The sequence below is a fragment of the Macrotis lagotis genome, chromosome X, assembly GCF_037893015.1.
Source record: "Macrotis lagotis isolate mMagLag1 chromosome X, bilby.v1.9.chrom.fasta, whole genome shotgun sequence".
Classification (NCBI taxonomy): domain Eukaryota; kingdom Metazoa; phylum Chordata; class Mammalia; order Peramelemorphia; family Peramelidae; genus Macrotis; species Macrotis lagotis.
Genome location: NC_133666.1, coordinates 236,218,708 through 236,243,564, shown reverse-complemented (window position 1 = coordinate 236,243,564; position 24,857 = coordinate 236,218,708). Strand labels below are relative to the sequence as shown.

The following is a 24,857-nucleotide window of genomic DNA, read 5'->3' as shown; positions in this document are numbered from 1 at the left end:
TCCATTTATTCTAGTACTCACTTGGTGTTTTTAATAGGAATGGATGTTGTATTTTATCAGACTTTTTCAGTATCTATTGAGTTAATCATATGATTTCTGTTGAATTATTGATATGTTCAATTATGTTGAATGTTTTCCTACTATTATAGCATCTTTCTTATAATAGATACATAATAGAGAATGTTGGTTAAATAAAAATGCAAAACATCAAAATAAAATTTGTCATGATATTAGATCATTCTCATAGATTAAAATTAATTTCTATGGAAACTGTGAAATTGTGCTTTTTAAAAATATATATTAAATTGTCTTAGGGAAAATTGTTAACTACGCTCTGAAATGATAATCATCACCGACAAAATTCCTTCAGTTGTTTGATAGTTTGGGGTTGTTAAAAGTGCTCAGAGTTTGAAATCTGATGGAAAGCCCATGTATTCCTTTTCATTTCTTCACTAAAACTACAGGGACTGTCTTACCTGCTTCCTTTTCCATTGAAATCAGGCTACATCCTGCCAAGGTAATGCTCCTCCCTGACCCAAAGTAGAGAGGAATGTAGTCTTATAGCTTCTCCCTTCCTACCCCCTCCAGTTGTTATAAGCCCCCTTCCTACCCCTTGAAACCCAGGAAGCTCCATTTTAGGTCACTTCTGATCCAAATCAGTAAACATTTATTGAGTATCAACCCTGTTCTAGGAACTAGGCTAAAAACTAGGGATATGGTTTTTAGAAAAGAAAAATAGTTGCTGTTTTCCAGGAGTTTACAATCTAATTTGGAGAGAAAATAAAGAAAAAGAGGCAAAAAGAGGGGAGAAAGGTATAGGGATATTTTGGAGCTGAAACCAGGCAGAGTGAAGTGAGCAGAAATAACCAATTTCTGTCCTTCCATAAAGAAAGGAATTGAGAGGAATTTGATACTCCACCCTCCAACCCTCCTTTCTTAGGGAAGAGGAGGCTGAGAGAAGTGGTCTCAGTCAAGACTTGAGTTAACAGCACTGTACTGAGGTTAGAGATGATGGGTTTAGTCTGGGAGGAGCCTCTTGCTCTGGGCAGTTGAAATCAGGCAGAACAGCAAATTCAATAGAGAATGGAGAGTACTGAAGGTTAAAGAGAAGAGAGTTAATTTTTAGCAACTCATATAGATGATGTGGTGCTTAATATATAATGGATTCAGACTTAGATCTTTTGTTTGTAAAGGAGATGAATCTTTTTCTCACTTTCAACACAAAACTATAGTTTTTTTCCTTTTAGAAAGATTTTATTTATTTTGAGTTTTACAATTTCCTCCATTCTTGCTTCCCTCCCCCCACCCCCCACAGAAGGTATTTTATAGATCTTTACATTGTTTCCATGGTATACACTGATCTCAGTTGAATGTGATGAGAGAGAAATCATATCCTTATGGAAGAAAAATAAAGTATAAGACATAGCAAAATTGCGTAATAAGATAAATTCTTTTTTTCTAAATTGAAGGTAATAGTCTTTGGTCTTTGTTCAAACTGCACAATTCTTTCTCTGGATACAGATGGTATTCTCCATTGAAGAGAGCCCAAAATTGTCCCTGGTTGTTGCACTGATGGAATGAGCAAGTCCATCAAGGTTGATCATCATCTCCCTGTTGCTGTTATGGTGTACAATGTTTTTCTGATTCTGCTCATCTTGTTCAGCATCAGTTTATGCAAGTCCTTCCAGGCTTCCCTGAATTCCCATCCCTCCTGGTTTCTAATAGAACAATAGTGTTCCATGACATACATGTGCTACAGTTTGTTAATCCATTCCCCAAATGAAGGACATTCATTTAATTTCCAATTCCTTGTCACCACAAACAGGGCTTCCATGAATATTTTTGTACAAGTGATGTTGTTACCCTTTTTCATAATCTCTTCGGGGTATAGGCCCAGTAGTGAAAAATATAGTTTTTATATACATTCAATACCTAGAAGTGAAAAGTGTGTGTGTGTGTGTGTGTGTGTGTGTGTGTGTATGTGTGTATACTGTATATATATAATGGACAGATAATTGGTTAGAATTAGAGGACAGAAAGGACAGCCCAAGGCAGAATGAATTTATTAAATATTCTAAAAGAAAAGGAAACTTTATATAATAGAGGGCTGCAGTTTCATAAACAGTCTTTTCCCCTCTCTTCTATTATACACAAGTAACAGCATTTTCATAGAGTTTTGATATTTGCAAAACATTTTACAGAAGTTATTTAGTCTTCCCAACACCCCTACTAGGTCTGTAATATTATTATACCATTTTCCAATCAGGAAAACAATAATTTACTACAGTTAGTTATGTCTGGTGCTAAATTTGAACTCTGGTCTTTTTGCTTCTAGGCCTAGCACTTTGTCCATTATGCCATTGTACGATTGTTGCATATGAAAATGCTCATTTTATTTAGTGTTTACATTCATAAGTAAAGTGTTTTTTGAGTTTAAACATTTGATAACTTATTTTTTCCCCTGCTTTCTTTCCCCTTTGTCCATTTCCTCCCCATAACTCCTGATTATTTCTGTTACCAGAGACATTTGGTGGTACAGTGGATATGTTGTTGGAGCATTCACTGGTTTACCTTAAAGAACTCCAGATTCTGATCCTACAATGTAGTTGCAAAAGAAAATACAGATATATCAAAAAGTCATTACAACCCAAAATAAAGTGAGTGATAGCTAAGAGTTCCTTAAAGACCACAAAGTTTTTGGCATGGTCGTTCAATAATGCAGGCCAGCTGATTCAATGTGAATTAGTAGGTTAGATCTTTAAGATTAAGAGAGTTAAGTTCTTCAATTTGTTAGAGACCATAAAATTAAGAATTAAGTTATTCAAGTTAGAGACCATGAGATTATTAAGAAAGTTAAGTTCTTCAAGTGGTTGATTGGTTGGTTGGTTGGTTGGTTGATTCTTATCCTTCACTGTCAAAGAAGACCAAAATGACATCACTATGTTCGAGACAAATTACAGTGTGTCTGACTGGGGATGATCAGACCACTAGGAGCTTGGAATGCTCTAATACAGGTTGGACACAGTCCATGTGAACACCTAGGGTGGGTACTCTAAACTTATGTATGTCACATTTCCTTTAAGCTGCTTCAATTCTGCCTTCCTCACAGAGTGCAGCACCTTCACTGATGAGGACATGCCATGCTGGGTGGTCCTGTGCCAGTTCCTTCCTTGCTTTACAATCAATTCTAAAGTTTTTCAATATGACCTTCAGGGTGCCTTGGTATTGTTTCTTCTGACCCCCTTCTAAGCACTTGCCTTGTATGAGTTCTCCATAAAATAGTTTTTGGCAAAAATATGTCTGACATTCTAACAATGTGTCCAGCCCATCATGTTGTATTCTCAGTACTAATATTGGAATGCTAGGCAGTTTAGCTCAAGAAAGGACTTCAGTGTTTGGTATCTTCTCCTTCCCTGTGATCTTCAGAATCTTCCTAAGACAATTTAAATGGAAGCAATTCAGTTTCTTGATATGGCACTGGTAGATTGTCCAGGTTTCACAGGCATATAGCAATGAGATCAGCACAGTGGCTCTTTAGATCTTCAGTTTGGTAATCAATCTAATACATCTTCTCTCCCACACTTTCCTTCAGAGTCTCCCAAATACTGAGCTAGCTCTGGCCCTCCAGTGAAGGCATTTGATGACAGGGCAGCACACATCATGCTAAAACGTATAGGAGCAAGTACATATTCTTATTTCACCCCATTGGTGAGTAGAAAATCTCAAAAGTATCATCTATTATTATCTAGAACTTGGGCAACCACACTGTCATGAAACTGACGTCTCATACTGATGAACTTCTCCAGACAACCAAATTTTGGCATAATTTTCCGTAAACCCTCATGACTGATGATATCAAAGACCTTGGTCAGATCTACAAATGTTGTATACAGATCTCTATTCTGTTCCTGGCATTTTTCCTGGAGTTGTTGGGCAGCCAACACCGTATCGACTGTTCTTCGACTCTTTCTGAAGCCACATTGACTCTCTCGCACTGGGAGATGACCATCTTTCAGGCAAAGAATCAGCCTATTTGAGAAAGACTGGCAAGAATCTTACTAGCAATGGCTAAAAGAGAAATACCCCAGTGATTATCACAGGAGAATCTATTTCCTTTACCTTTACAGCAACAGACTTTGGAAGCATACTTGATTTCTTGGGGGATAACCTCTTCATGCCATATAACCTGGAAAATTTGTAGAGCTCAGCCAGGATAGAATCAGCACCAGGTGTTTTGTCACTTCAAAGGAACTTAATAGCATTCAAAACCTCTTCTTCAGTTGGAACTTCAGCTAGGGACTAATTGACTTCAACTTGAGGTAAATGATCAATGGCTTCTGCATTTGACTGATGAGTGTCTGTTAAGAAGTGTTCAGCCCATCTCTCTAGTATTATGTCCCTAATGTTAATCAATGTAGATTCATCAGCACTGAGTAATTGAGATGCACCAGTGGTCTTTGGTCCATAAATATCCTTCAAGGAATCATAAAAGCATTTTGATTTGTTATAACCTGCATAAAATTGAATTTTATCTGCCTTTTTATTAAGCCAAGGGTCTGCATCTCTCTAAGCTTTGTTTATACTTTACTTTTGATGAAATTAAATATTGCCTTCTTAGAAGTGGATGAACTGTCCTTCTGATAAACCCTGTGGAGTTCTCGTTTTTCCTTGAACAGCTTCTGTATTTCCCCATCATTTTCATCAAAGCAGTCTTGGTGTTTGAAAGTGTTCTGACCCAGATGAGCAAATTCAGTGCTGTACACCAGATTCCTGAAAGTGACCCACTCTTTTTCTGTTTCTTTGTTGTCAACTGTGTGTTGGCTCCAAGTTAGTAACAAACTGGTCCTGTTCAAAGAGACACTCTTGACTTTAATTCTTTTAGTATTCATTTTCCTTGTATCAGCCACTTTGGTTGAATGTGAATATTTGACTTAGAAAGGATGAGTTTGTGATCAGTCCAGCACTGTGTACCACAAATTCCATTTGTCACTCTCATAGCCTGTCTCTTCTGCTTAAAATCATAGTTTTTTAGATGCTAATGTTTGCTATGAGGGTACATCCAGGGTACAACGTTTAGGTAAAGGGAAGACAGTGTTTGTGATGAGAAGGTCATGAGATGCACAAGTCTGACCACTGCTGTTGCTGTTTCCAACTCCATTCCTCCCAAGGACTCCCTGCCATTACTGGTAATCTGAACCTACTCTAGCATTAAAATCATCCAGAATATAAGCTTGTCCTTTTAACTTCATCAGTGTTCATCATGGTGGGAGCATAGGCCCTAATGATGGTGGCATGGCATTTTCCTAGAGGTGGCAATGTCATTATCATGAGCCTGCCATTCATTCCTTTTGGTAGGTATTCAAGACTCTTGACTAGATTAATTTTGATTGCAAAATATCCCCCAGGTTTATGGTGTTCCCCTTCACTGAGGCTACTCCAGAAAAACATGGATCCTGCTCCATTTTCAGTAAGTTGACCTGCATTTGCCAGTCTTGTTTCACTCAGGGCTGCTATTTGGATAGAATTCCTGCTGAGTTCTCTTGCAACAATAGCCGTTCATCTTTCAGGTCTATTGGATCTTGTATTGTCGATGAGTGTGATCACATTCCATGCACCAATGGTGAGTGGATTCTTCTTTGAAGTTGTTTTTGTAGATTTTTGGTGTCTCAACCACACTGTGGGATTCCTGCCTGCCCTGGTAATCAGGCCATGTTTGAGTAAGCAGACAATTTTTAGGACACATTTTCTAGCCCCTTTTTCACATCAAGAAGTGAGCAGTGCAGTTCTTAAAAGGACTTCTGTCACCCAGGTGGCTGCCAAATCTCATTGCTGCTTTCAATGGGGAAACAACTCTATGCCTGTGCCTCCTGTGTGTATGGATTATGACTACAGCTCCCAGTGTATCTGCTCCTGCTGCTTCATCACTTGTCTGTTACTACAGGTCTTTGAGGAATGGTTATGAGTAATAGCTTTTGTTCTGTGAGTAAATTGGATTCAAGTTGGAGACCATAGAATTAAGAGTTAAATTCTTCAAGTTAGAAACAATAAGTTTAAGAGTGTTAAAGTTCATCAAGTTAAAAATCATTAGATTAAGAGAGAGTGAAAGTTGTTTAAAGGCCATGTAGTTTTGTACACAGCAACCTAATCAGGCAGGCCAGTGGCTGATTAACTTGAACTTTAGAAATTCATTTCCTCCTTAAATACCCTTTCTGGATCTATGGGAAGGATGGCATCTTGGGGTGTAACGGTTTTGTATTGGATAGATTGCTATAGGAGGTGTGATAGTAGGATGAACCCCTAGTTAATTTAATGTGACATGCTATCCCTCCTACATAATCTAGCATCTAAATTGACTCACTGGTGAGTACATGACCAGTAAGTAAAGGTCAAGTGCAGAAAAAGATTACAAAATTTGTTTCCAATTACAATATTCCTTCATGCCCATAATTCCCTGCATCATATTGAGTGCTGGGCCTGGAATGAGGAACATTTAAGTTCACATGGGGTCTTAGATATTTACTAGCCATGTGTCCCTGAGCAATTCACTTGCCTCAGTTTCCTCAACTGTAAAATGGGGGTAAAAATAATATCTGGAATATATAAATGCTTATTCCTTCCTTTCCCCTTCTCTCTTTTCCAGAAAGAATTCTTCTCTTTTATCCTAACAAAATAATCCAGAAGGAACTTTAGCTTTACCATATCTAAATTTATTTACTGACCTGAGACCTTCGCTTTTTACCTTTAATTGATGGACAATATGATTTTCCATTGTTAATTATATATCTGAGAATAACTTGCAACTCAAACAAAAATTTTGCTATTTTTTACTTTGAGTTACTAAATCTTTGTTTTATGATTCTGAATGCTATATATAGTCTTTTGTTTTTGTTTTTGCAAGGCAATGTGGTTAAATGACTTTCCCAAAGTCACACAGCTAGGCAATTATTAAGTGTCTGATGCCAAATTTGAACTCAGGTACTACTGACTCCAGGGCTAGTGCTCTATCCACTCCATCACCTAGGCTCCCCTATCTATATAGTCTTTTCAGATCATATCTAGAATCCCCTTTCCTCTAACTTCTTTTGGTCTGAGTATGTGAGAGAATCTTTTGGGCAGAGAATTATATCTCTAATTTCTACAAATGATTTTTGACTTTTCTTTGATACAAATTGCTTAACCATTCTGGGTGTCAACTAACTAATTTATTCTAGAGATTCCCAGTCATAAAGAAATGAAGAATAATATCTCATATTTATAGTGAGGTTTAAAGTTTTCAAAGTACTTTACAAATATTAACTTATCTGATCTTTACAATGACTGTGGACTAGGTGCTATTATTATTCTCATTTTTCAGATGATCAAACTGAGCAAACAGAGATATGAGGCATGATCAAAATGCAACTTTTTCTGATTTCAAGCCCAAGATTTTTCTATTCCATTGAATGGTATCTTTCCTAAATAATGTACAGTAAATAGGTAGAATAATCATGAAGATATAAAATTGTCTACAATAGGCTATAGAAGAAGTTTGTGTAATTTTCAGTGACTAGACTGATATAATATAATTACATATTTAATACCAGGCACATATCCAGTAAATATTTATATTCTATGAGAATAATTTTACATACTACATCATCTTAAAAATCTTTGTAGTTTACATCTCCATAGTTAGATCCAAGCATGTTTTTCCCCCTCCATTTTGATTGAACTAATATAGATGATATAAATTATCTAGAACATTGAATATTTTTAAGTAAAAAAAATTAAATTAGTTTGAGATTTTAAACAAAATTTGCAAGCCATATCTACTTTGCCACTACTAGCTAGAAATGAGTTAGTATTCCAACAAATATAGCACCCCTATCTTGTTCCAAAAAATACTTGTCAGCTTTCTTATCTCAATTGAAAGTTACCTTATGAGATAAAAGTTAGAGTTGTCTTGACTTTGATGTATTACTATTATTGGAGAGTGTCTTTATCATATTTTTATATGCAACTAAATCACATAGTTTATTATTATTATTATTATTAAACAGTAGAACAGTATGGATGATGTTTTTGACTTGTGAGTAAATTGGATTTAAGTGAGGCAGAGTTGCTCAAAATTTCTAGTCTCACTCAGCATCATCAAAGTCCACAATGATTGATACTAGCTTGGTATTCAGTAGATAACATTGGTGTTTTTGATGTCTTATCAAGCTCTTAGTGCTCCATATCACCTGATTCAGCCACTTTCATGGTTGTTGGAACAAACTGTTCTCATTCACTCATTCTGTCTAGGGAAGTCTTAATATACTTGGGATACACACTTCCCCCTCCATCTCCCTGATAAATTTGAGATTCATCTTATCCTTAACCTAGGTTAGTCTGTCTGCTGAAATGGTGCAAATTGGGTTAATCAGGTGAACACCAACGGAGCAAAGCAGACCTGAAAAGGGCTTGGAAATTGTTACTCCAAAGATACTAGTCTTCCTGAATACTTGTTTCAAGTTCTCTCTGAAGAATTTAGGAATTGATTGAGAGACATGGAAGATACTGGCACAAGAATACAGAGATTGGTATGGCCATATCAAAGAAGGTGCTCTATCCTATAATCAAAACATAATTCGGAATCTCAAAAGAAACTTGTGATGTGCAAATTTAGAGACATCTTCATTTTAAATGTTTATATGGGCTGTAGAACCTCTAAGCTCATTTTGCTTTGATCAGCCACAGTTGGGCACACTGTACCTTAACCCCAACATAGTGATGTCATTTTGCTCTTCTTGGAGAATGAAGAACAACAACCAACAATTAGTAGATTTGGATCCCCTTGAGATCAAAAAATTACTTTATTTGCATCTTCATATCCCCCAAATCTACCAGAGTGACTTGTACAGAGTAAATAAATGATCATTAAACTGAAAATAGGGCATTCCCTTGGAGATGTCAAACTGCCAGGTGTAAGACTGAAATTTAGGTGACAAAAGAGGATTAGAAATGAAGATCTAGGGAGCAGCTAGGTGGTGTAGTAGATAAAGCACCGGCCCTGGAGTCAGGAGTACCTGGGTTCAAATCCGGTCTCAAACACTTAATAATTACCTAGTTGTGTGGCCTTGGGCAAGCCACTTAACCCCATTTACCTTGCAAAAAAAAAAAAAAGAAATGAAGATCTGGGACTCAACTGCAGGTAATAGTAAAATCATTTATTATTGTGTATGGGCAGTGATGAAATGTAGTACAGTGCTGATGAGATCATGAAGCCATGTCGTCCTTGGAGTAGGGCAGAGAAATCCAAAAGTAAAAGAGCTTGAGAAATGAGAAGACCATTGAATAGGGTCTCCTCACTTTACAAATGAGGAAACTAAGGAACAGATGGGTTAAATGACTTTTTTAGTTTCGACACTACTAAGTCTCTGAGGAGGGATTTAAATCCAGATCTTCCTGACCTTTCAGTCCAGCATTATCCCATGCCTTCTCATTAAGGTAGACTTTGAGGTAGAAAGGGCCTAGTAGGCAGGAAAATGAGACATTAAAACTCATAAATGGAGATGTACATTTGAGAGATGCCTGAACAGACCGAGATGGTAGTTGAAACATCTGGAGTAAAGGAGCATGTAGAAAGACAGCATATGTCAAATGGAAACCCTTTGGGATCTTGAATTTTCTTATTAATTATGGTAAACTTCCATTTTCTTTTTATAATTTAGAACCAGTCAAGTTATTGACTTTTATTATAGGCCCAGAAAGACATTAAATTTAGCAAATGAAACCAATTTTAGATAGGTGCTTCTCTTGGTAATGAAATGAACAAATGAGCAAAATGTATTTTTTAAATGTTCTTAGGAAATTCAATTGAATAGATTTGACTTCTTCTTTGCAAAAATCCTTGTAGCTGCAGTGATGTGTTAGCAGCTGTTTATTTTTTATCATACTATGTAGAAAAGTATTATTTCCATTTTCTTTTCTGTTGGATTCCCACAGTCACTATGCTCATGATCCAAGTGTGGCATGAGCACTTTAACCCTTTTGCCTGAATAAAGCTTTCAAGTGAAAAATGGCTTCCTTTCTGAAAATGTCTGTCTTAGTCAAAGCTGTCTGGCAGTTGTGATAATGAGATAATTTGGTGTCATTTTTCTGGGTTCACATTTTGCTCATAGTATAATCTGACTTCTAAAAATAAAATGAGCTTAATTTGTCACTCTATTTTGGCTTAAAGTGACATAGTGTAAAAACTTAAAAGAAGAATACACTAACATTTACCTCTAGGAGACATTGTCATTGCTGGAATTTACTTCTGTACTCTCTACCTAGAATTCTTACCTGGGGTTTCTGAATTTGTCTTTTTATTGTTTGAGAACTATATTTCAAGATATTTGGTTTTCTTTGTAGTATTATATATTTTATTTTATGCATTTAAAAACTATTCTGAGAAGGCATCCATTGGCTTTTCCAGATTATTAGAGGGGTCCATGACAAAGAAAAGATGAAGAATCTCTGCCTAAACTGATTCCACATAAATTACTTTCATGCCAGCTTTTGTTTTTTATTTATTTATTTTATTTTGATTTGAGAGGAAAAATATGGCTTAATCAGTTTAATTAATTAATTTATTCACATTTTTACCTGAAATAATTTCCCAAACTAAATATTCCTTAGTATTTTACCAAAGTATTTATTTTAAATAAAATTATTTTTGACATTCAATAAATAAATATTTATTAAGCCATTCTGTTATTTAGACTTTCCTAGATATTAAGGGAATTATAAAGTTTAGATAAGACATAAGTCATACTTTCATAGAGATTATGTATGATAGTAATATTGTTGTTGTTGTTCACTCATATCTAACTCATGTTCACTCATGATCCCATTTTATAGTTTTTCTTGGAAAAAATACAGGAGAAGTTTACATTTTCTTCTTTAGCTCATTTTAAATTAGGTACTGAGGAAAACAATGTTAAGTGACTTGCCTAGGGATATACAGATAGTAAATGTCTAAGGCCAGATTTTAACTGAGAGAAGCCTTCCTGACTTCAGGCCTGCAAGCTATCCATTGTATACAGTGTATTATCCCTGTCCTTTGTGATAGCAGCAAGATATGAAAAATTGAGTTCAATGAGTCCTCAGTCACTTAACCTCTGCCTTAGTTTCCTTAGCTACAAAATGGAGGTAAAATAAAGACTTTTTTAAAAAAATTGAAACATTTGATAATTTGATCATTTCCCTTTGTCCATTCTGCCCCCCCCCACTCTCCTCCATTACATTCCTGCCACTTGAAACATTTACAGTTCAGCAGATAGTATACTAGGCCTGGAATCAGGAACATTTGAGTTCAAATGTGGCCTCAGACACACTAGCTGTGTGTGCCTGGGCAAGTCACTTAACCTCCATTTGCCTCAATTTTCTCACCTGTAAAATGGTAAAAATAGCATATGGCAAATATAAATGCTTATTCCTTTCCCTTTCTTTTCCCTTTCCTCTTTTCCAGAAAGAATTCTATTCTCTTTTCTCCTAATAAAGTAATCCAGATGCAACTTTAGCTCTGCATATCTAAATCCATTTACTGCACATTTTCACCTCTAGCCTATGAGCAGTAGGATTTTCCATTATTAATTATATGTCTGAGATTAACTTGCAGATAATAACACTAACCTCATAGAATTATGAGGATTAAATGAAATATTTGTAATAATTGTAATAAATAATTAGCCCAGTGTTCAGTCCTACTGAAACATAGAGGATACTATAATGTTTATTCCCTCCCTCTCTCTGAGCTAGGGGAGGCTTTTTGGAGAAGTGGTCTTTCATGGAGTGTTGTAGATGGAAGGGACCTTATAGGCCTTGAGTCCAATCTTTTGATTTTTAGAAAGAAAGAACTAGGCAGAGTGATTTCTTTAAGATTATATAGCCACTTAACCAGAGAAAAGGGGCTGAAAAATCACCTGTTACTACAGTGTACTGTTTAATACTTTTTGTTAATGACTTGGATAAAGGCATAGGCCTCCTCATGGCATTTTCAGATGACAGAAAGCTGGGAAGGCTACCTAACACACTGGATGAGTCAGAATCCAAACAGGGTAAATTAGATCTAATAAGCTGACATTTAATAGGGATGAATGTGAAGTTTTCATTGCATTTTAAAAATAAACTTTACAAGTGTAAGATGAGAGATATATGATGAGACAGTAGAACTGACAAAGGTCTGGGGAATTTTAGGGTACTACAAGTTTGATATCTATCAATAGTATATATGGAAGCTAAGAAAAATAATGAGAGTTTGAGCCACCTTAAGAGAAACAACTTCCAGGAAGGAAGAGATGATAGATCTGCTGTACTTAACTCAGCACAAATCACATCTGCAGCTTTCTGTTCTGAACACCACATTTTAGGAAAGAAATGACGGAAAAATTCTTAAGAATATCTAGAAGACAGCCAGCTATTATGGGAAAAGATTTCAAATTCATGCCATAGAAAAATATGTGGGAAAAACTAGGAATGTTTAAGCTGAGAAGCTTAAGGAGCTTCTGCTAAGGAGCACATGATATTTGTTAATTATGTGAAAGGCTTCTGGCTTTAGGAAAAACTTGGGAGGACTTTATGAGCTGATGTGGAATGAAGTGAGCAATGCAAGAACAATTTATATGACTACATATGGAAAAGGAAAATAACTGAAAGATATGAAATCTATGTTCAACACAATGACTGATCATGAATGATGTGTTGTTGTGCCCACCTATTGGCAGAAAGATAAGCTAGAAGTCTCAAGAAATTTGATGCCAAAAAAAAAGAAAAAGAAGGGTCTATAGATCATTGAAATGTAAACAGAATGGGGCGGCTAGGTGGCATAGTGGATAAAGCACCGTCCCTGGAGTCAGGAGTACCTGGGTTCAAATCCGGTATCAGACACTTAATAATTACCTAGCTGTGTGGCCTTGGGCAAGCCACTTAACCCCATTTGCCTTGCAAAAAACTAAAAAAAAAAAAAAGAAATATAAACAGAATAAAACAAAAGGAAGTTCAGAAGGAGACAAAGGCAAACCAGGACAGTGTTGTAATAATCATATTCCATTTGAAATATACTCCCAAACTTATCCATAAAATAAAATCATGGATTCCTCTGCAATCTTTTATGTTGTTTATGTTTTCCAGTGATTGCCAGGTTCATAATAATTAAAAAAAACATATTTAAAAAGTATTTGAAGGAATGTCATTTGGGAGAAAATTCAGACTTAGTCTGTTTGATTCTTACAGTTCAAATGTAGTCATTTTTTTATATTATACTATGTTATGGAAATGCTTGTTTTATTCCATGAATTAAAATAAAATAATTTTAAAATTAAATTAAAAAATTAAAAAGTGGTAAGAGTTTAGAAAGAGTCAAACTTAGAATTTATTGAAAGAGAAACTTCATAACTACTAGAATTATTTTAAAATGGAAAGTGTTGATTCAGGACAGATCATGCTCTCTTTTCTTTGAGATCCACACACAAAACCTGAATGTCCCCTTGTAAGGTTTGTCATTGTATTATTACTGATTTTTCAGGCCTGGGTTCAACTAGCAAGCTGCTGAACACTGATTCAATTCTCATACCTTGTGATCCAGTTGTTTTAAAGACTGAATAAGAATTTAACAAATAGGCAGAAACTTGATGAGGTCAGTCAGTAACAATTATTAGGTGTCTACTATATGTCAAATTCTAAATTGTTGGAGATAGGCAGCAGGCAGTTTCTATCTTCAAGAGGAACTCAAAATGGCAGAAGATATCACTCACCCACATTTCTTTCTGTCTCTTTCAGTCTCTCTCTCTCTCTCTCTCTCTCTCTCGTAGAGAAGGAAGAAAAGAAGAGGGAGCCTAGGGAAGAGAAGAATGAAGAAATATAGGAGTTCAACTAGATGAGAAATGTTAAAGTGATTGACCTGGGGCTTCTCCTTAAAAGGAAGGATCTAAGAGTTCTCCCATGTCCACCCTTCTTCCTTTCCTCTCCAAGCAGAGGAAGGAAAAGGCCCAGAGGCAGATACTAAGAAAATTTTGAATAGCTTAAGTAAAGATTTGGAACTAGAAGATGTTAGGGCATAAATGAGAAACAATGAATAGCCCAATTTGGATTTACTTCAAAGTATTTTGAGAGAAATATAATGAAATAATGCCAGAAAGATGAGGTGATGAGAACTTAAATTCCAAGCTTCTCTAAACTTTGATAATAGCAATAAGTGAGTGAAAGGCTTTGAGCAGAGAAATGATGTGACCACATCTATGTAAAAGGAAAAGATATTAGGTGGTTTAAAGGAAGAAATATTACATTATTCTAAATATTTTCTTAATTTTAAATTATTCATCCAAAACAATTATTCTAATAATTCATGACTTCACCGAAAATGGATCATACTGCTTATCTGTCTCCAACTCCTTCAATATCAAATTTTTTCCCATTGTTGCCAAGTTAATGGATTTGAAAAAATATGAAACGATATCTTAATTTTTATTATTTCAGTGCCTTTGAACATTTTTTCAGATGACTATAGTTTGTATTTCTTTTGACTTATCATTTTCTACCTTTATCTATCGGAAAATGACTCCATTTTAGAAATGTGTGTCAATATTCTCCAAATTTTGGATTTTATGCTCTTATCAAGTATATTTTGAGGCAAGATTTTTCTCCTTTTTATATTTTTATTTTAATATTATTTGCATTAATTTTATTTTGTTAGATTATTGAATTTTGTAAAAATGAAAACTATCAGTTTCTTTCTTTTTTTTTTTAAATAATCTTCATTCCTTGACTGGTTATGTATTCTTCCCCAAGAAAAGCTGTAACCTGCCATTCTCCTTTTAATTTATCCATTTGTGATTGAAAATAGTGTCAGATTCTGGTCTAAATTTATTTTCTGCTACAATATAGTTTACATATTATGCTTTTCTACTTTAAAGATTTCTTATGAAGATAAAATGAGATAATTCAAATGCAAATACTTTTTAGTGATATAAAATATAGGGTTGATAAGAAAGGAGAAAAATAAAAGAATTAACCAAAGGGATGGATTATATGAACTATAGTGACTGAAAAAAGAAAAGTAAAATAAAAAACATTTTTCAAACCATAGAAATGATAGTGTTCCTAATTGAACTCATATTTCTGTGTCCTAACATTCAGTATTATATTCTGAAGAAGAAAAAAGGTCTATTGTTTTTTCTTTAAACAGAATGAAGGAAAAAAAACTAATAAAAGTTGTCACAATATAGACAAATGATCCTTGAGACTCCTGGTAGGGTTTCTGAAATATTAAGTAAGAACTCTTTAAGGTTTTCTTTGAGAAGATGTAACAAGTTAATGAACATAAATCAGCCAAAGAGGCCCACTCCACAGAGCTACAAATCCAAATAGTTGCAAGATCTAAGAACTACTTGACATCATTTAAAAATGGTACTCAAGAGAAATGGGGTCACAACTAGTGACTTTTGCCAGTCTTTATGTTTTTTTGTAAACTGACTAATTTATTCCTCAGCATCTACATTATTGGAAATGAATCTTAACAAATATTTTAAAAAGCATTATTTAATAGCGTTCTCTTCAGAAAAAAATGTAAAATTATGCTATGTAGATGATCCATAGATTCTGAAATACTATATAATTTAGAAACAAAAAAAATCTTTGACACGGTTTTCTTAAGATAATTAAAAATACTTATAATTAAATGTGAAAAAAGGATAAAATAAAAACCTTCGAATGCAACTCATTCCCACATTTAGCCAACCTTCCCCCCTGCCCCCCCCCAACATAAATAAGGAGCTCTCTATTTCTATTTTCCCCCTCTCTGGATCTTTGTTTCTATTCTCTTCAGTAGTTTATTCAAGTGACAATATATATGGGTTTCAAAGTAGCTTATTGTTAAGTGTCTTACTTTTACACTCAAAGGAAAGAAATAAGTGGGTCATTTAACTTTTAGCCTCTGAATTTTTAGTTTTAAAATTATATATATATATATATATATATATATATATTTCTGATACTTTAAATAAAATTTTAATTGTCATCCTATATAGGACTTAAAAAAATAAATCCTCAAATTACAACTCATGAAAAACTAGAACAGCTGAATAATTGTGAAACAGTATTTTAATACTTGAACAAATCCATGATCTTATTGGTGTAACATATATCTGATGCTGACATATATCAGTGACCCTCCAGGAGGTCCCACCTAATGTTTATTTAAACTTCTAGTTATTTTAATATTTTGGGAGGTGCCAGGACATCACTTAGCACCTCTCTTTTGAGTCATGCACATCCTTAATGGTTTTTTTAATACTACATATTATAAACAAATCATTGTTAGAAATATGTGGTGACACTTGAACCACTATGGCTCAATTTTTGTTGTCTTTTGGGGCAACTGAAATGTTGATTCTTCTGAGATTGTTATTGGAAGATTCTCTGCTACATAGCATAACTGTTATTCTTATTGCAAGATTCTTTGCTACATAGCATAACTGTTATTCTAGACTTTTTGATATCGGCTTCATTGAACTCATAATTTCTCAAAGGCAATTTTGCCCAATTTCCTATTCTTTTCAATTCTCAACACAGCCATATCACCAATTTAGACTACCTATCAGAAGTACACCTACCAATGAACTTAAGAAGGTTGTTCAAGGTTACTCAGTAAGTCTTCCTGCTCTTATCTGAACTCAGCTCTCTATGAGAATAGGTCCAATACTCTCTTTACTCTTACAAGGTACTGAATCTCATCTTCATAGACATTTTATATATGTATGCATATAATTATTATTTAAATTGTTTTAAAAGATGATGTATTCTTCAATAGTTGTCCATTTAGGAAATGTTCTCTGCTACAATCATATATGGCATTTTGGATCATTTAGCTGATAGATGCCTGGTCTTTTATATCTTGGATTTGACACTAACTTAGTATGCAACTCTGTGCAAATGGTTATTAAATGCTTTTTCATTCATTCAGTTCATGAGATGATTGGACTAAATGATCTCTGAAATTTGTGATTTAATGATCGACTAAATTCTCTTACCTTAGGAGTCAAATATATGCATATACATAGACAAATACACGCAAATATATATTTCAGTTTTTTCAGAAAAAGCAGAAGACAGATGTTCCAGTCAGTCAATAAGTATTAAGTATTTGCTATGTGTCAGGCATTGCATTAAGGTCTTTTTCTAATTGTATCATAAGGTTCAGATCTCACCAACAACTGTCACTAATAGGGCCCTGCAAACCAGTCTTGCTGAAGCAGCAAGGCAGCATGTGTCAGGAGAGGGAAACTACCACCACCTGAGCACAGTACCCCTTCAGACCATGAGCTCATGAATTTCAGGAATAACAATGGCCCTGAGACTTCCTACTTTGCTTTCCTCGGGTCTAGCATCCATTTTCTAGGGGAGCAAGCTCTGTGGGAAAGGAGTCTATTATTCTTTTCCCCATAGACTGACTGACCAGCTGACACCAAAGGACAAGAAAACTGAGAGCCTTTATAATATCATTGCTGCCTCGATCACCATCCCTGCTTCTGACTTCCACTCTCTCTCCTCCTCCCCCAATCCCTTCTTGTCCAACTTCACTTAGGGTAGCAACCTGTGGAGATGCTATCCACCTACATCTGCTACCTACCACCACCTACATCAATATTCAACCAGTTTGTACCAAGGAGATGCAACTTAAAGAGTCCTCTATCTTCCACCTATCCTACTTCCTGTTTCCAATCTCCCCTGACATCACCAGGGGAGCAACCCTTGTGGAGAGTCAGTCTGATAATCTATGTGTGCTCCAAGTTTAGTCACCATAGCTACCGAACACTTAGAAAAGAAGTTCATGAAACCAAGGTCCTTGACATTATCAGACACAGATATTGTTTTATCAGAGGAAATGACATTAAGAAAGATTTCTATCTCCTTTATTGTTGCATCATAAGGGCCTTTCCAATTGCTGTGCCCTTGAAACCTCCTACCATAGTTGTCTCTTTCCAATAGTGTGAGCTTTTTGAGAGCAGGGACTAACTTGCTATAAATTTTGAATTCTTAAAAATTAAACACAATGCTTTACACATTAAAATGCTTAACAAAAATTTTCATTCATTCATTCACTGATTCATCATTTGCTTCTGTATAATGTATTAATCCCTTCCACAATCACGACTCTCCCCATCACAGTGTCAGTATATGAAGGGTCGACATAAGAAATAAATGGGAATTTGGGGGAGTTTTGTGGAAGCTTCAGATGACACAGAAAAAGTTTAGAAACTCAGAAATAAATAATATATATATGTATATATATATATATATGTATAAATATATAATATATATATATATTAACTTTTAACACCATAGTAGTTCAGTGTTCTTCTGTGATATGAGGGAAGATCAAAAATTTTTATGTGTATTTTCCAAATCACAAGGGTATCACATTCCAACTCCCAAGATGTGGAAGAGATAACTATATAGAGAGGTAGCGTAATATAATATAGAGATTTTAAATATATGACTGCAGGCTACCTTGCAGCTGGAGTGCTGCCTGAACTAGATTGAAATATTTAATGAAACAAAAATATAATAGAACATAGATGATGTTAAAATGTGATTTTTCTAAGTCAAGATATGGCCAGCAATCCTTATGTACTGCTTTAAAGACCCCTGTTTCTATTTATGTTTGGCATCACTAGTGAAGGAGATAGACTTTGGAATCAGAAAGATCTTATGTCAAGTCCTGCTTCTAACAAATTGACTCTATGACAAGTCACTTAATCCTTTGTCCCCTGAGGCAATTTTTCAAGGATATGAAGTCAGCAACAGAAGGAGTTCTGTATCTATCATTGTAGGCAATTTCCTTACTTAGCATTCCCCTGTCTTGATAAAATCATAGTTCAGATTTAAAAAGCCCTCGAAGCAAACCTAAAACATATCACTACATACTTAATTTGTTCTTTTTTATGGTTTTAGACATTGATTTTTATGTGTAGGACTGAAGTACATGACATTTCCTTTTCGTTTTTCATGTATAGTGTTAATATTTACCTTGGTGATAGCAGCAAATAATCAAACAAGAACTTTTAAGTCTGAAATGGAGAAGAGTTCTATGTGAACAGCAGATGAACATGGGTTGGTCAGTCCAGAGTGTTAGGCCAGTGCCATTCCAAAGGGAGCTATAAATGGTCTCCACAGCCATTTGCTGATCTAAAGGGAATCATGTTCAGATCCCCTAATCTGGAGTGGCTCAGACAAACACCATGAGGTAACCAGTGTGTTAATGCTGCCAATCTCAGAGAAGCAGGTGGGAACCCCAGGGAGAGTGTTCTCTTTTCTTTGTGAAGGTCAGGGCCACCCTGGAATGGGTTCACCCCAAGAGAGGGACCTGTGCCTTTGAAAGCTTTGTGGTTCTGGCATTGTCTGATAAGAGCGAGTCTAGGGAGTGAATTTTAACAACAGAGCAATATAGCCCTATTAATGGTAAGCTGGTATTGCCCTAGTCTTAAAGCTATTGTCAGTTGTATCATACTGATAACTCACAATTCAAAAATGGAAGGTTTGAGAGGAAACACCATACTGATGATTGATGCATCAAGAGCAGGTTAGAATGTACCCAACTGTCCAATTCTTTCTTCACCTAACTTACTTGGCATTGATGATGTGCTATGGTGCCTCACTGATATGGGACGAATTGAAACCCTTGAAGACCATGAGAATGTCACAACAGTCAGACCATCTCCATAGTTCTGTTTCCAATAAATCAGGCTCTGGGATGGAACAATTCTGATAAAGCAAATGAGAAGGATGCCTTGCACAATGTACCCCTTCATTATAATAAATATAATTGTGCAATATTATTATTATTATATTATAATAAACATAGTTGTGATTGGTTGGTTGGTATGATCCTCTTCAATACCATAGGACTAGTAGTTGTATAGTGTTAATATTACTGATATGTTACAACTCTCCCTTTTTCTGAACTATAACTATTTTTAAAAAAATCTTTCTTTGAGGAATGTTAAACTTCATTAAGCCCTTCCCATATACCTTATCAGACATTAGCATTAAAATGTTGGGGTGAGCATTTTTAACTGAATAAGAAGAATGCAAATTAGGTTGGTAACAAACAACAAAACTGTCCTTTTGTTGGACAAATAGGTAGTTCACTGGATAGAGTACCAGGGCTGAAGTCAAGAAAACTCATTTGTTCAAATTTGACCTCAGACACTTACTAGTCACTTAACCCTGTTTGCTCCACTTCATCTGTAAAATGAACTGGAGAGGGAAAAAGGTACTTTAGTATCTTTGCCAAGAAAAGTTCAATAGGGTTGCGAAGAGTAAAACACAACGGAACAACAATAACTGCCCTTTCTTGGCAAAGATAGTATGCTGGGGTTTTTTGGTGAGTCCTTTAAAGGTTTTAAGAAACCACTGCTATTAGGTTATACTTTCATTACTGTTATAAACATGAACAGGAAAAATGAATTTGGTAAAATATTTGCAATTCTCCCTAACATCTGAAATGTTCAAGTGAAGTGGTATTTATGCCTTACATTTTATCACTGTATAAAACAAAATCAAAAACCAAAACACCTTGAATTTAAAACCAGATTGCTTAATTTTTTAGTCTCCAGAAATTAACTCAACTTTTCCTTTTGTCCTAGTTTATTCTTGGATCACTTAACCTGCAAAAGGTCTCAAACCCAGCTGAAGTCATTCAAGAACTGCTGAGCTATTGTCTAAATTGTATGGCTGACCAGCTTGCCAAGAACAAACACCTGCAGAGAGAGAATGAGATACTTCAGAGGGATTGGAATGATGTCCAAAATCGGTGGGTACATCTAGGACACATTTGTAGAATAGCTTTAGAAACATCATGTGTTTGTGAATTCATATGTATTTTTAAAGTTAAGCTTTGACTTATAATAAATGTTTCGCTTAGTTGTGGGTACCAAAGTCATTCCTTATCTAATATTGAATTTTAGATAAGCCTTTTCTAGCTGATGTTCTCTCAGTGAATAGAATGTAACAAATTTTTCCCAGTCAAAATTTTTCTACCAGTGGTTCTCATTTATTTTATTTTATTTTATTTTTTTAGATTTTTGCAAGGCAATGGGCTTAAGTGGCTTGCCCAAGGCCTGTGGCTAGGTAATTATTAAGTGTCTGAGGTCAGATTTGAACCCAGGTACTCCTGACTCCAAGGCCGGTGCTCTACCCACTGTGACACCTAGCCACTACTCATTTATTTTGAAATCATTAAAAATTTCATTAGGAATTTCTCATTAAAAGGAAGTGTGTCAAGGAAGCAGACATGTCAGAAATTACAAGGTTCTCTATTTTCTCAGTTTACATTATAAGTTACCTTAGCGTAACGGTATTGACCACTATCAAATCAGTCAATGAAAAACCATTTATTAAACACCTTAAAAACAAACAAAAACAGAAATTTCTTACTAAATACAAATATAAACAATTTAATTTACTTGTAACTATTTACATTTAAAGTACTTTATTCAAATGAGCAGTGTATGTATGACATTACATTAGAGTTCTATTTTGGACACAATTGAGTTTGAGATACCTTTTAAAAATCTTGATTGAAATATATAATTTTGGGGCAGCTAGGTGGTCTATGGATATCACACCACCCCTAGAGTCAGAAGGACCTGAGTTCAAATGTGACCTCAGACACTTAATAATTGCCTAGCTGTGTGACCTTGGGCAAGCCACTTAACCCCATTGCCTTAAATAAAATTATTAAAAAATGAAATACCTAATTTGTGTTTGGTGGTATAGTATAGAAATTTAAGAGAGAAACTAGGGTTTGAAAACTAGATCTGAGAACCATTTGAATGAAAATGATTATTGAATGCAGGGGAACTGAGATCAAGTAAGAGAGTATAGAGAAGAAAAAAAAAGATCTAGCTTGGCTCCCATAAGAGGGGTCACATATAATAACTGGGTATCTGCAGAGAGTCAAGAAGACTGAGGTTTGGGACAAGGACATTAGATAAGGCAATTTAGAGATGACTTACATTTAAATGGTGTTGATTATTTTTTAATATCACATTACTCCATATATTCTTATTTACTTTTATACCTTCATAGTCATCCTTTTTATCAAATTAAAAAAAGGCAAAAAAGGAGCAGTTCTGCCAAACTAACTAACATTTCAACCTTAGCCCCCCCTTATCTATGGAAAGAATGCAATACCTCTTTTTCATCTCTTCTTTGGGGAAAAATTTTGTTTACTTATTTTCATTCACTTTTCCTCATGTGATCATAGGTAATGTGTTTTTTCTGTTATTTTTTTCTTATGACTTATTTCACAAAGGTGAAATTTTCACTTACTGGTGGACAGCAGTTCTTTTAACCATTCCCCTGTCAGACAAATATTTAGATCTCTTCCAATTTTTTTGTTTTTACAAATTATTATTATTATACAAATATCAACATCTTTGAATAGTTCTTTTGTTTTGATATTGACTATAAACTTTAAACAATCTTTTTAATTCTTTCCACTATTTCTTGTCTTAGAATTCTGTTTGTTTTTTCCAACTCCTTGAGCTTAAGAGAGATTTCTGATAGAAAATTTACATTAGATATTTCACCATCCTTTAATATAGTTTGAGTGGGGAAAACAGGTTTAGTTAGGCCACTAGACAGGCAACTCCAGTTTAGTAGTGCTTTATAGTACAGATGCACATCCAACCACCAGGTTAGATAACTAAACAGAAAACAGAAGGAATTCCTAACAGGAAATAATAATTTGTAGATTATATTTTGTGATTAATAATTGATGTTATCATGCCAGAAACGTAAATATGTCTGATGAGCTTTTTGGATCCTTGGTATGGATAGTGTGTGGGACTTAGAGTACATATTTTGTCTTTTTACTAAATTCTTTTTATCTGATTGAAATGCCTTGCCATTGGGATTTTTTTTTAACAACGGAGGTAATTGAGCTCATTGGATAAAGAATTTGGGAAGTTTACTTTTGTTCTTGTTTTTACCATGATCTTTGAAATCACATAAGAAAAGTCAGTTAAATTCTCTCTCCTGAAATTTCTCTTCTGTAAAATAACCTTAGTTCAGCACATGCCCTGAATTAATGTGTATTGATTAAATGTTTCAAAAGACCAAAATCTATTTTTGTTTTATTTGTTTAATCTTTTTTTGTGGGGAAATGGGGTTAAGTGATTTGCCTAGTGTCTCACAGGTAGTACATATCAAGTGTCTAAGGTCAAATTTGAACTCAGATCCTCCTGACTCCAGGTCTAGCTGCCTCTAACTCTGTTTTTCATACACATCCATCCATCTAGGTTTTATTCCCTTGGTCTTCTATCACACTTAAGGTTTGGACTTCTCAATAGATTGGACATTAGTTATTTTCAGGATTCTTAGGAAAACCCTAAGAGCCTTGTTTCTAATGCTGCTGTTCATAATCCCTTATTTGTGCACTTTCCATTAACAGTCAATTAACTTTTCTCAATGGTATTTACTGATGTGATAATCATAAGGATAGCAGGTACAAATCATTTTCTTCAAAGTCTCATACAACACTCTCCAACAGATGCATACTTGGCTCCAAGAAGAATGGTAAAAGAGTGGGCTCAAGCTTTCAGTAGTAGTGAGACACTCGGGATAGAACATGAGTGGCAAATGTAACTCAAAGCTGGGGTCTGAGTTCAGATACAGCCTCAGATTCTTACTAGTTAGGTGTTACTGAGCGAGTCACTTAATCTCTAGCTCACTTCCTAAGCTGTAAAATGAAGCTCTCACAGGATTTTTATGTGAATCAAATGAAATTTTTTAAGGTGTTTATTATAGTTCCTGACACAGGGTGGGTGCATAAGAAATGCTTGTTCCTTTCCCTTCTTTTTCATAATCTTTTATGGCCTTGAATCCAAAACTGCCTTTCTCTGATACAAGGAATCATGCTCCTTTCAGGCTATTCAAAACTCTCAGGGTTTTACCCTGCACCTGGATTTATTCCTTGTCTTCTGAAGTCCAAATTAATGATCCTGGCCAGATGAACTTTAGGCTGAGGGTTTAGTCTCTCCAGTTACATAGTCAAAGGTGTGGATTTGGGGGTGCGGGGGTTGAAAGAGAGAGGAAGAGGAACTTTCCTCTCCCTCACAAGAGCAAGTCCCTTTAAGCATCTTGGCTCCAGCTCTGTGACTGGAGTCCTCAGCTCTTGAACTTGGGAGTCCTGCACTACTATACTTATTCACCACTAACTTGGTTTACCACTTGAATGACTCATTGATGAACAGCTGAAATCTCTTTGCTATTTAAATTACCGCTGCCCCCCCCCATATGGTTAGCTTGTTTGACTAATCAGCCAGTTCCTTTCTTGGTCCAGTCAAAATGTTATGAACTTCATAAATAGACCACAGGGTATAAATCATTTAAAGCTGCATCATTTCTATTAACTGATTCAAATAAGAAACCTGAGCATTCTGCAATTAAATTAAGGTGGAGTGGATCTTCCTCCTTATATATGTGTTACATATATAGATAGTCTCCTCATCCTTTTTTTCCCTGACTCTTCTTGATGAAGAAACTTTTTTCAATCAACATAAGTCATACTACTGTTCCTCATTGTGAAGTTGTAAAGGCTTTCCTGGGCCTCTGAGAGGTTAGGTGATTTTTGCCAGAGGTTCAGCACTATAGCTATAACTCTATTAGTCCCAACTTCAAGCATTACCTATTGGAAGCAGCATATCCTAGATGAGATAGAGTGTTAGAAGAAGGGTAGCTAAGGTTCATGTAACAGATCTGACACCGACTAGCTGTGTGACATTTTGAGTCTCAATTTCCTCACCTATAAAAAGTGCAGATTGTATTAATGGCATTTAAGGTCTTATACA

The 24,857-nt window shown here is 35.1% G+C and overlaps 1 protein-coding gene across 8 annotated transcripts in view; it reads left to right on the top strand.

The window, feature by feature from the left end:
• Window positions 1-24,857, top strand: part of XRCC4 (X-ray repair cross complementing 4) — a 393,136-nt gene that overhangs the window by 182,223 nt on the left and 186,056 nt on the right. For all 8 annotated transcript variants that reach the window (XM_074207876.1, XM_074207874.1, XM_074207871.1 and 5 more), the window contains one exon: window positions 20,649-20,815. In XM_074207876.1, coding sequence (XP_074063977.1) covers window positions 20,649-20,815 — 167 coding nt within the window. The remainder of the gene's footprint in view (window positions 1-20,648; window positions 20,816-24,857) is intronic.